This window comes from Channa argus, chromosome 18 (genome assembly GCF_033026475.1).
Source record: "Channa argus isolate prfri chromosome 18, Channa argus male v1.0, whole genome shotgun sequence".
Lineage (NCBI taxonomy): Eukaryota > Metazoa > Chordata > Actinopteri > Anabantiformes > Channidae > Channa > Channa argus.
Window position 1 is genome coordinate 21544756 of NC_090214.1, and position 11893 is coordinate 21556648.

Genomic DNA, 11893 nt, shown 5'->3' on the forward strand with positions numbered 1-11893 from the left:
CTCACCCCATGTTGACTTTAGCCAAAAGCAGATAATGGATGGATGCTGTCATTTCATGCCTCTGTATGTAGAACCTGTTTCTTGCCTTTAAATCTGTCTTAAACTTATTCTGTGCTGGTAATAAAGTTCCTGCTGCAGTCTTGGACATGGCCTCCTCAAAGACAAGCATCTGTGCTAACACTGCAAGCCCATTAACAGCTGAAAAAATAATAACTACTTTATAGACAGATAAGTTGTACTCATAGTATTACTTGGAATAAAAGGTATAGGACATTCAGGTCTCAAGGTTTTCAAGTCTCATTCTCTACACAAACAATCAATCAGAGTTACATCACAAATGTTCAGCCAATAATTACATGCTTTCTTTAGTTCAGCCAATCATAATGTGTGACATCATCTGTTAATGCAGGACCCTAAGCTGATCTGGCAGGCCTAGCCAATCTGGTACCCACACTACTGCAGAAAAACTGCATAACATCTGGATACCTACCATTTATGTTGATGTTGTTTTCGCTGTTTTGATCTCAACATGAACCTCTTCCACTGTCCCCATGACTTCGGTTTATACTGTGGAAGAACTTCTGTTGTCAGTTAGGGATAATGAGGACAAAGTTTTTAAATTCTTTATCTAAACAATGATGCTGATGACACTGTTGTCTATGTGTAGTATATACCCAAGAAAAAGAAAACTAACCTTAAAAGCTGTCTATGCTTTAATACTACAGTCAAAAAGGAAGTGATGCACCTAACGCATGGGACCCACAACCTACTGTTCCTGTTGACTTGCAAACATGAGGGTCCCCATGCCTGAGGTCTGCAGCTGAACCTGTCTTACAAAGAGAGCTGGTAGGGGTGGATGACAAAACATTTGACTTTAACACAGTAGCCCATTGGTTATTTCTCTCCTTGTTTTCTCTGACTACTGAGTCAGTTTTAGAAATGACAGCAAATGTATCTCATTCTGCTACATGTATTTTATTCTTTAATTATAAGGACGTGTCCTTTGTTCATATTTGATGGAGGATGCTGTAAATAACCTCGAGAGCTGAGTGAAGCCACACAATTGTGTTTTACTTAACATCCTGTTATATTTATTTAACACAGTGATGAGATTTGTTGGTTGAAAGCTGGAACTGAGCCTATTTCCAAATATACCCATTTTACTGCAAACACTGTATGTTGTGGATAAGAACAAGACTTTGAGTTTTTGTGGCCATTAAATTTGAATATGACCCCACTGAACTGTTACTTCCCTCTGACAGTTGGGTTCTTTTAAAAGGCTATTTACAAATGTGCACTTGCCACAGGAGTTTAGGACGACATCAGGCATCTCAGCTCATAATCATCCTCCATCTGCTCTGCTGCGAGCGTCTGCTCGACCACTTACTCATCTCCTGTGGTGCTCTCACACAGGTTGCAGCATCTTGTAGGCATTTTTATTAAGTAAGCAGTCTTTTCTTTTCTGGACCACATTTTGTGGAATAATATCTTTACTGTATATTTTCTTAATTATTGTTTTGCATAGGGAATCACCAGGATTCTTGTACTCAAAGCGTAAAACAATCTTTTAATAATGGACACATATTTCAGCTGTTGTTTTTACTGTGTTAAGTTTGTTGTGGATGGACTCAGTTGGATCACTACATGAATTAATATTCATTAAGGATTGATCAGTGATAAGCCTGCACACATCCTTTGAAAATGTCAGTATAGCTGCTCACACATTGTCTTCAACATGTAATTTATGTTTTTTTGTCAGATGACTGGCATGAGCTCCATGTAGTTGATTTGCATGGTATCTGACTTGCGTGTAGCAGTCCAATGCCATACAGTGTATACACAGTAAAGGTATTATTAGAGCAAATGTGATGGGTCTTTTTGGCATCAGACTGGAGATCTAGATCTAAACACAAACTCAGTAGAAAATGCTAGTAAGGAGGTTGAATGAATTAAAAGATCAATCGAGAACAACAACCCCCTCTTTGTGCCTGGTTCATGCTGGAGGATTTTCTGATCTTAACAGATTTAAAAATCATAAGAGACCAACAGATTAAACCAATGTCTTGAGTGTTTGTGTCATAACAAAGCACTGGATAACTCAGTCCAGAGGCAGCACCACACAATCAGCATTCAAAAGATTTTAGAGCGGCAATTCCAGGGAACTAGGATCCTATAGAAATGTGCATAGCTGAGAAAATGGAATCAGCATGGAGGATACATTTTACAGCATGAGCTGGTGAAAGAAAGCATGAGTTATTGTTAAAATCATACAAGTAAAGTCATCATCATCCAGTTGTTTACACTTCCTGGTCAGTTTGCAGGTTTTGTTAAATCCTCCATCACTGCTCCTTTTACATTATAGAATTTTAAGTTGTAAATATCCAACGTGTTTTATATTGGACCCCAAGTCTCTCAGCTTCCGTAGTAAATTGCAGTATGTGGTCAGTGTTACATGGCAGATTTCTGTGTCTTTACAACTGACCTGAATGACTCTGACCACCTTTGTGATGTTATCAGATGCTTAAATAAAACTAAACAGGCACATCTCTGTCAGTCTTTTCTTTTTCACATTCTGTAAAATGATTAAAATCAATACAACTGTTGTTGAGGGAATAGTTGTAACAGTTTGTAAAGATGTGCCATAACCCCTGCCACCCTTGTCAGCCATGGTTTAGCAAGCATCACATCACATTTTGCACAAGATACCACAATTTAATATAAGGAGGTGAGTTAATACTGCAGTAATTAAATGATCCACTTGGGTGCAAGAGTTTTAATTAAGCGGAAATAGTATTCAAATCTTAACATCTCTTGTTCAACTCCTTGAGTTTTAGGTACAGTTGTGAATCTGCAAAACCCTTATTGCATTTACTCGACTTGCAGAAGTTGAATTGATCATGGATAATATGGATAATAACACAGTTTTAGACTCAGGCCTTTTTATTTGGGCCAACTTTATTTATGCCATTGACATCATTAAAGCTAATAGATGTCAGAACTTTAAAGGAACTTATTTTAAACCTCAAATGAAATATTATGTCTATATATGAGAGGGAGCTCAGAATAGTTTATTCCATTGAGTGACCCAAAGACCAAAGAAGCTCAGAACATCTGCTTTGACTTAGGTCAGTTGTAGGTAAAGGAGGATTATTTTTACATGGTTCTCACATTTCTTCATATCACAATTTGAAATGAAATGAGTCGCCACAACACTGACGATGGGTTATACCACAAGGAAATCGCCATGTCACAAGATTATGCGCAGCTAAAAAAATGTTTGTGCATAGTCCTCAAAATACACGTAAGAACTAGTGATCATAATTGACACAGTATCTCGAAATTACACTTACAGACAACTAAACCTTTGATAGTTTCTGATGTAGCAGCAGAGGTCCCCAGAAAGCACTCTTTCAAAAACTGAATTAAAACGAATGAACTTACCTGCATTAACCTTTACACATCTTGCTGTACTGTTTTTCTTCTCCATAATTTCTTCTGCATAATTGGTTGAATATTTTTAAATGCCCCTCGCTAAAATTCTTTGTTATCTCTCCAGGCAACATCAACAATAAAGCAACTTGATGGAGGAAACTGAGGAGGCCCTTTAAGATGACACGTACAGACCCACCTGACATACTGGTATCAACTGTGCGTCGAGATATAAAAGTGATCCCCATTTCTTCACACTACAAGTCCCTGCAACCCTCCAAACAATGTGATTCTATAAATTACAGCACACTGGAGGAAAGTAAGAGCAAAGTCAATAAGAGGCACTGCCGTACATTTGACTATAGGTCAGTGAAGTACCCCAAATCACACAAATACTCAATGGAGTCCCCGTACAAGAAGGCCGATAGGCATGCGGCCAACCCAGATGTTGCCTGGAATGCCTTGGGCCACCAGCAGAGATACCGCTTCTCTGCTCCAGACATTTTTAGCCATAGGTTAACTCCTCAAATGATAGCTGCAGATATGGCCAGTGAAGTAACTGCCCCAGAACAAAAAAGAAGGACCAGGTCAAAAAGTGCCCCTCGGGTCCAGACGAGTCTTACCCCTGTGTCTTTTGAAGGGTCCTCATCTTCAGGGAGAAAGGGCAGGGAGAGCCAAAGGGCTTCAAGAGAGTCTCGCTGGAGACCTGAAGTGTCACCGCGTAGGGAGTCATCCTATGCAGCAACTAGGGCTCATATGCCTGAAGTACATCCTATTAAGTTGCAGCCTCAGATCGGAGACAGCAGCAGGTATTCACCACACTATGCTGCTGAAAATTCTGAGGATGGAGGGTTAGATAAACCAGCAACTAGCCCTCATGTCAGGTGTAGGGTGGACATCAAACCTGATGATGCAGCATTACATAGTTCAGGACGGAAACAGGATACACCTCAAGTGGAAATACCTTGGCAGAAGCACCACAGTGGTGGGAGTAGAAGTCTGACTGTGCCACGTCATTTCTCCTATTCAAGAACATCAACTCCCACTGACTCACTGGGTACAGAGAGCAGGCAAGCTTATCAATATTCCCGCAGCATGCCAAATAGTTACTTACAACCCATGGAGATTCCATTGCAAAAAATGCCTTCATCAGGTGATTACTATGGTAGAGAACGTCGAGCTCATTCCAGTCCTAATGTGCCAACTAAGTTCTTTTATGCAGATGACCCAGGGAGATATGTAACTACCACTCCTCCACAGCCAAGTTCTTACTTTCATGATGAACGTTACACACCAGTACAAACATATACTCCAAAAGTGCAATATGTGCAAGATCCAAGGACTCGAATGGTGCATGCTGTTGCTACAAGACCTTATTATCCTGAGATAGAACATTATCCATACTCCGTGCAGACAGGATATCCCAAACCCTATGCAGCAAATGAACCGGGACCATACATCATACAGACACCACCAACAAGAATGTTTTATGGAGATGATCCAAGATCTTACCAAGTCCAGACTGCTCCCCCAAGGTTTTATTATTCCAGTGACATGTATGCAATGCCACCAGAACATCACATCCCAGCAAGGGCATATTACACAGAAGGTCGAAGACATGCTAGGGTCATTCAGGCACAACAGGATGATTGGTATGGCTCAGATGCATCTGGTTATTCCACTAATCCCGCCTCTTATGCATCTCAAGTTACTCCAACCAGAGTTCGGCAAGAGCCTGTGTTAACGCCTTGGTATGCTAATCCATGTGTGGAGCCTCAAAGAATTGGCACTGACTCCAAATCTTACTCAAGGTCTTGGGACAATATTCTCAACTCTCGTGTAGAGAGGGAACAACCTCTTCCCGTGCAGCGGGGTCAGAGCTATGATGATCTTCTTGACTGCAGGAAGCCTGCAGGGGCCAGAGGCGACAAACCGCAACCGGTGGTAGTCAATCTCTCCAGTTCACCAAGACGTTATGCAGCCTTGTCGATGTCTGACAACTCACTGATTGACAAAAGCCCAACAGAGACATCAAAGAGCACTGCCAGTAAACTCTGGTATGTGACTCCGGAGATAACAATCACTGATAATGACATTAGACCAGGGAGCCTTAATAAGGCTGAAGGACGGTCTGCCAGTTGGGACATTCTTGATTCCAGAAGCACTGAGGGTCTAGAATTGTCTCAGCGTGACTTTGAAAGCTCAACCAAAGAGAAAACACATGACAACGCCTCACTACAGCAAAGCCTTGAACAACTTGATGAGCTTCTGGCAGACCTTGTGACTGACTACAAGCCCCCCAGTAGAAGGGCAAGTGAGGACATTCTGGATCAACTAAAAAAGTTAATTGATGAGGAAGAAGCAGTATCTCTATCCAGAAAGAGCTCAAAGGCTGGTACAGAAGAACCACCTCCTCTCGACAAGCAGCCAACCTCAATAAGAATTAATCCTGATGCTTTTCGAGACATGGACGGGACCAGTGAGACAATGAAGAGTGCAGACGAGTGCTCCCCAGATCAGAGCCCAGATGAGGATGATACAATGATGTGCTCTAACAACAAATGTCGGAGAACAGAAACCCTGTTTAATGCTTGTCTATATTTTAAATCCTGCCACAGCTGCTACACTTACTACTGCTCTCGCAATTGTCGCAGGGAGGACTGGGATATTCACAAAGAAAGCTGCCTGTATGGAAGAATTGGCAGCACATGCCGCCATATTATCAAACACTGTCGGGAGACTGTTGAAGTCCACAAAGCTTTCTCCCGTATTGCCAAAGTTGGCTACCTTTCTCGAGGCAGAGGAGTTCTGTTCCTTGGTTTTCCAAACCCAGCATCATCCAGTAAATTCCTGCAGTATGGCCTTGATAGTCTACTTATGTCCCCTACATATCTGTCCCTTCGAGAGCTTGAAAGCTTCAAGGACAACCTAGGGGAGTACTGTAAGGAGCTGCAGGAAGCTGGTAAAGAGTATGACCCAAACGAATGTTTCATCTTGAATGTCTCCATTGCTGTCGGTGAGCAATTGCCAGACGGGCCGTCACCAAGGAACCAAGCTCCAACTGTCCGAAAATATGCAAAGGTGGCACTGGCTTCATTCAGCCCCGAGAGAAAGGTTCACAAGAAAGAGAGAGACATGGAAACACTGATCCTCACTCCGCCGCCAGGAACGGCAGATATTGACAAAGAGGGAGAGGAAGGCAGAAAGGCTAGGGAAATCTGCTTCATCAATATACAACGTGAATTAAGGATTCGAGGGGTTTTTCTACGCCACGAATACCCACAGGTGTATCAGCAGCTCTGTGAATTTGTAGAAAGTAACAGGAGGTTCACCCCCACAACAATCTATCCAATTGACAAAAGGACCGGCAAACAGTTTATGTGCATGATTATGGCTGCCTCTGAGCCTAGAACCTTGGACTGGGTAGGAACTCCTCATCTCCTTGATGACATTATTTAAGTGCAACTTTTGTTGTAAATATATGCAGTACACAGCAAAACAAAGTACACACCCGAGCAATATCAATAAATATTAAGTAATTACAAATTCTGTCCATTTCATATAATATGTTTTATTTTTAGATTAATTTCTAGAGGAATGAAGATAGTTACTTTGAATAACAAAAATCTTTTCTCTTAATTTTTATTTTTTATTTTTTGCACAATTATGTTTAGGATCACTGTCACATTGGAGAATGTTTCTCCTGCCAGACATCTTGAAACTGATTCATCTTTTCATTTAGTAATTGGGGTTTTCAACTTGTTTTCAAAGTGCATCTGTGAATATCATCTCCCCTTCACATTTTGCACTCATGCAACCCTACATCGGCATACTTCCACCTCCATGTATCTACTGCTGAGAATATGTAGCCGCTATGATAGTCCTGGTCAGGTCCACAACCAGCACGATGGACCACATCTGATCCAAACTAATTTATGTCAGTCATCTACACACTGCACCACTGTTATTGTACTGTACAGTTATTATGAGGTGATACTACTTTGAGCCATTTATCACTTTAGTGATATTGCACAGGGGTGTACTCAGTTTTGTTGTATATTGCATATATAGAAATACATATATATTGTTACACATATTTATAGATCAATCCAATTACAAACATTTGTAGATAAGTATTTTGTTATCAAAAAGATAGATATATCTATATATCTATATTCATGTCTGCTTGGTCAGTATTATTCTTCATCAGAATACTTCCTATCAGGTGCAGAATAAGAATATAAATACAGTAAGTACATTATGTATTTCAATTTTTTTTAAGTAAAAAAAGTACCTACTTTTTATCCACCACAAATCATTTATCTGGATCTTGGTCATGTACTGTTACACATTCCCTTTGATAGGGATTACTTAAGCTGACATTCTGGTGTTTTGATTTTTCAAATGATTAGCAACGGAGGCATCCATTTCTGGAAATAGTATAACATAACTATTTTTCATATGTGACTTTAATGGTATATTGTGCGGAAAATATGAACCATTATTTTATTAGTTACGTATACTGTCTATGCAAAGTTGCTGGGTGAAGTACCAGATTCACATACAAGGAGTTGTACCAGAACTATATTATATTATATTGTATTATATTATATTATTATAGACATGTGTAAAGTAAGTAAAAGTAAATGTTATAACTTTTGGTGGCAACATAAATCCTTATCATAAAAAAATTATAAAGAAAAATCAGACAGTTCTGCTAATTAAAACATCTATACAGGTACAAAATGTCATTATTATAAGAGTTCTATGGTGCAGGTAAAATTTCCGCTTTACTGAATAATGAAATACTTTGGAGAAAGGAAATTGAGTAGTCTTTTAATTTTGTATTTTATTTTGTGATGCAGAATTATTAGAGTGCTGGAGTTCTTATTGAAGCCTCCCCACTGAATAGTAAAATGGTGCCAGTTTACCAGCCACACAGTAGGTGTTGGCGTGTACTGTTCAGTTCTAAACACTGTGAATAGTGAGAGTTGTCTAATAAAAAAAAACAAAACTTGGTATGATGCCAAGAAATCATGCAATGTCCTATAACACTGAAGTTGATGAGTTGTATTTTTAGATATACAAATGAAAATATATAAATCAGCAGCAGGAGTTATTGTCTTTAGAACATGGTGAGCCACATTTGGCACAGTAGCTATATGGACTTTAGAAAGTATTGAGACCCTTTTGTTGTCTGCATAATACTGAGGATTGATATGTTACCTTTCTGAAAGTATCTATACTCTCTACACAGTAATAACACAGTGAAACATGTTTTTAGATTATTTGCTTTTGCTTTTGCAAATTGATTATACAACAAAAACTTCAATCTGTATAAAGGTAATCACTCATTCAGTACTGTAAGAAGCCCTTTGAGTCTTTTTAGTTAAGTCTTTACAGCTTCCCGCACCTGTATTTGGGCAGTTTAATCCATTTTTTTATCACTGATCCTCTCGAACTTCTCTGGGAACTGTTTTTCTTCTGGTCTCTTTGGGGTTGAAAGAGGGCTTTAGAGGGGAACTGAAGGACACTCAGGATTGTCTTAGGTATGTGCTTCAGGTCATAGTACCTGTGCTTAAAGATGAACTCTTGGCATAGTCTCAGATCACATGCTATCAGTAGCAGTTTTTCTTACACGATCTTAGCATTTGCCTGTATTCATTCGTCAGTACAGATCAGCGTCCCTGTCCCTGCAGAGAACTTCTGAAGCTCTATTAGAAGGACTATTGGGTTCCCGGTCACCTCCACCTGAACAAAACCTTTCTTGTCCTGGTGGTTCCCAGCTTACTGTATTCTTTTTCTCAATCAGTGTGGCCCCCGTGCTCCTGGAAAGTGCTCAGGGCTTTAGAGTTGTGTTTCCACCCTTGCCTTCATCTATGCCTCATCAAAATGCGTGTTCCAAAGGTCAACAGAAGCTGGCTTAATCTTTGTCTTGGCATTAACTGTGAACTGTGAAACCATCAATACGGGGGAAAGCTTTGTGACTGTATACATATACAGTCTCTTACCAAAGTATCTGAATGACACCACCAATTCATTTGTTATTACTAGACTGAAGACATTTAAGGTGAATTCCAGCTTTTATTCAATGGTATTTACACATTGATACACTGAACAACATAGAAAATAGCACTTTTTGGATCAAATGACCCGAATGGTTTTTAGCAAAAGTACTTACGTAAGTTTAAAAAAAGGAAAAATTGTTTGCAATAACGGCATGAAGCCTGTGATTTATTGACATCACTAAATTGTTATTAGTGTTTTCTATATTGTACCTTCATCACAAACCATGCAAACCATTAAATATAAGATGACATTCAGAACTTTCATCTGATATCCATATTTCAACCTGAAATTCAAATGTCTTCAGTGTACAGCAGTAATTCGTCTTGCTGTTTCAATACTTTTGGTGAGTACTGTATAATAATAGTCAGTGTTCATTTACCACTCGTGGAAAAGGTGTTGAAATGTTTGAATTAAAATTAACGCAAAAAGAATTCACCCTTAAACGATGTAGACTGCTACAGCAAAGGGTCTGAATACTTACAATAACTTACTCCCCCAAGAATCTTCAAAAATCCTGAAAAAAACTTGTTATTATGGGTTAGTGAGTGTAGGTTAATGCTAAAATAGGATTAAATCCACAAGGTATTTTAAAAGAGAAGGGGTCAAAATACTTCCTAGTCACTGTAAATGCTTGAAGACATTAGGTATGTATTTGTGCTGCACTAGGTTTATTACATGTGATTTATACCGTCCATTGCAGAACCGTTGCTCATCGGTTGCAGAAGCTTAAATGTATCAAAGCAACTTAGCGATGTTTCCTCAACTTTTTTTTAAGATACAGGGCATTTTTGGTTTCTCTAGCCTACTTAATCCCACATTTCCTACCAGCAAACCTGTCATGATTTAAAGCTCACAGTTGAGGTAAAAAAAAATCCGCAGTCTAGCCAAAATGTTTCAAAGGGTTTGAGTGATTCCATATGACAACTGATTAAACATATTTGAATGATGTGCACGTGTTTTTGTCAATCTGATCCCTTAAGAAGTTGAATAAGCAGTTTTATCCAAGACATTAATCATCTCTCCCCATTAAAGATGTCCCTTCAGGATTTCAGCTTTCCATAGAGTTTGTAAGACAAAGTACAATGAAACTTGAAGCACATATATAAATATATTTGAAATCCCTGAGTTCCACTGGTTTGGCTGACGGCATATTATGTACAGAGTTGGTGAAAGGTTGGTGGCTGCATGTGATTCTGTTTTCTATGCTCTCATTTAACACATTGATGATATTAACTTGCTCAATGAATGGATGAAAGTGAAAATCTCTATGCTGTGTAAGAAAATAACAAATGAATTTTCCATTTTTGTCAGTTATTCAACGTAAAATAATGTGTCAAAGGCAACGAAGAGGAGACCTCACTAAAATGTCTAGAAATTCCTGTAATCTTGTATTTTTTTATACTTTCAACCTATGTGTCTGAGTGTGTCTATTTATAAACCATATCTAATAAATGGAATGGGAACTCTGGATTTTATTGTCTGTCTGTCTGTCTGTTCTCGTGAAATGTGTCTAAACACATCAAACAGTCAGATGTTAAATATTCTTCAAAGTGGCGAGAACAGGAAGTGAGATTCTAAACCGGGCACTGTCAGATGTGTACTGCTTGTGCATCAGAAGTATCACCAACATCAAATTCATCATAAGCAGATCTGCCGTCTTTGTACTACTGTTTTGTACTAATACTACAATCTAAAATAGGCTTCAAATGATCTATTATATTTTTATCTTTTGAACTTTCACACACACTGTCCCAGCTTTTCTGGAAATGTTGTTTATACAAAGAGAACTTAGCTTAGCATTATAAAATGTTCAAGTAATACTTATTCTGTTTGGTTCTAAGACAAATAGTGGTAAAACAGTTTAATAAAGACTAAAACCCCATAGTTTATCATATATAGATGGGCGACAAATGAAAGAAATGTGAATTTAGTACCTGACCACAAAAACACAGTGATGGTTTTATTATAAAGGCAGATATTGTTGATCTAGTTTGTGAGAAATCATAAGCATTTCTGATTTTAACAGGTATATCCAATCTTTGAAATGCATTCAAAACTACATATAAGAGTAAAAAACCCGCCATGTGAATGGTGGCAGTTTGAAGCTTTCTCCTGATTGCTCATGTAGCTCAATTAAAATGATCATGTAACAGGTTTACAGCCTGTGAGATTTTAACCTTGCATTGTGAAGTAGCTTTAATCTCATAGTTTAGGGAATTGTTTGCCCAGTAAAAAAGAAAAAATAGGATTTCTGCCCAGAGTCAGTGATTTTTATTTTACTGATTTTTTTTAATCCTTTTTTCAGCTATTTGCAAACACCAGCAGCACACAGTTTTACTTAGTCTGTTCATGATGCTCGTAGCAGAAGCATATGGTCCAAGCATATGGCAGACAA

The 11893-nt window shown here is 38.7% G+C and overlaps 1 protein-coding gene across 1 annotated transcript in view; it reads left to right on the plus strand.

The window, feature by feature from the left end:
• ajm1 (apical junction component 1 homolog) overlaps positions 1-10966 on the plus strand; it is a 36516-nt gene extending 25550 nt beyond the window's left edge. The window contains exon 2 of the mRNA XM_067484901.1: positions 3557-10966. Coding sequence (XP_067341002.1) covers positions 3610-6888 — 3279 coding nt within the window. The 5' untranslated portion in view covers positions 3557-3609 and the 3' untranslated portion in view covers positions 6889-10966. The remainder of the gene's footprint in view (positions 1-3556) is intronic.
• The last annotated feature ends 927 nt before the right edge of the window (positions 10967-11893 follow it).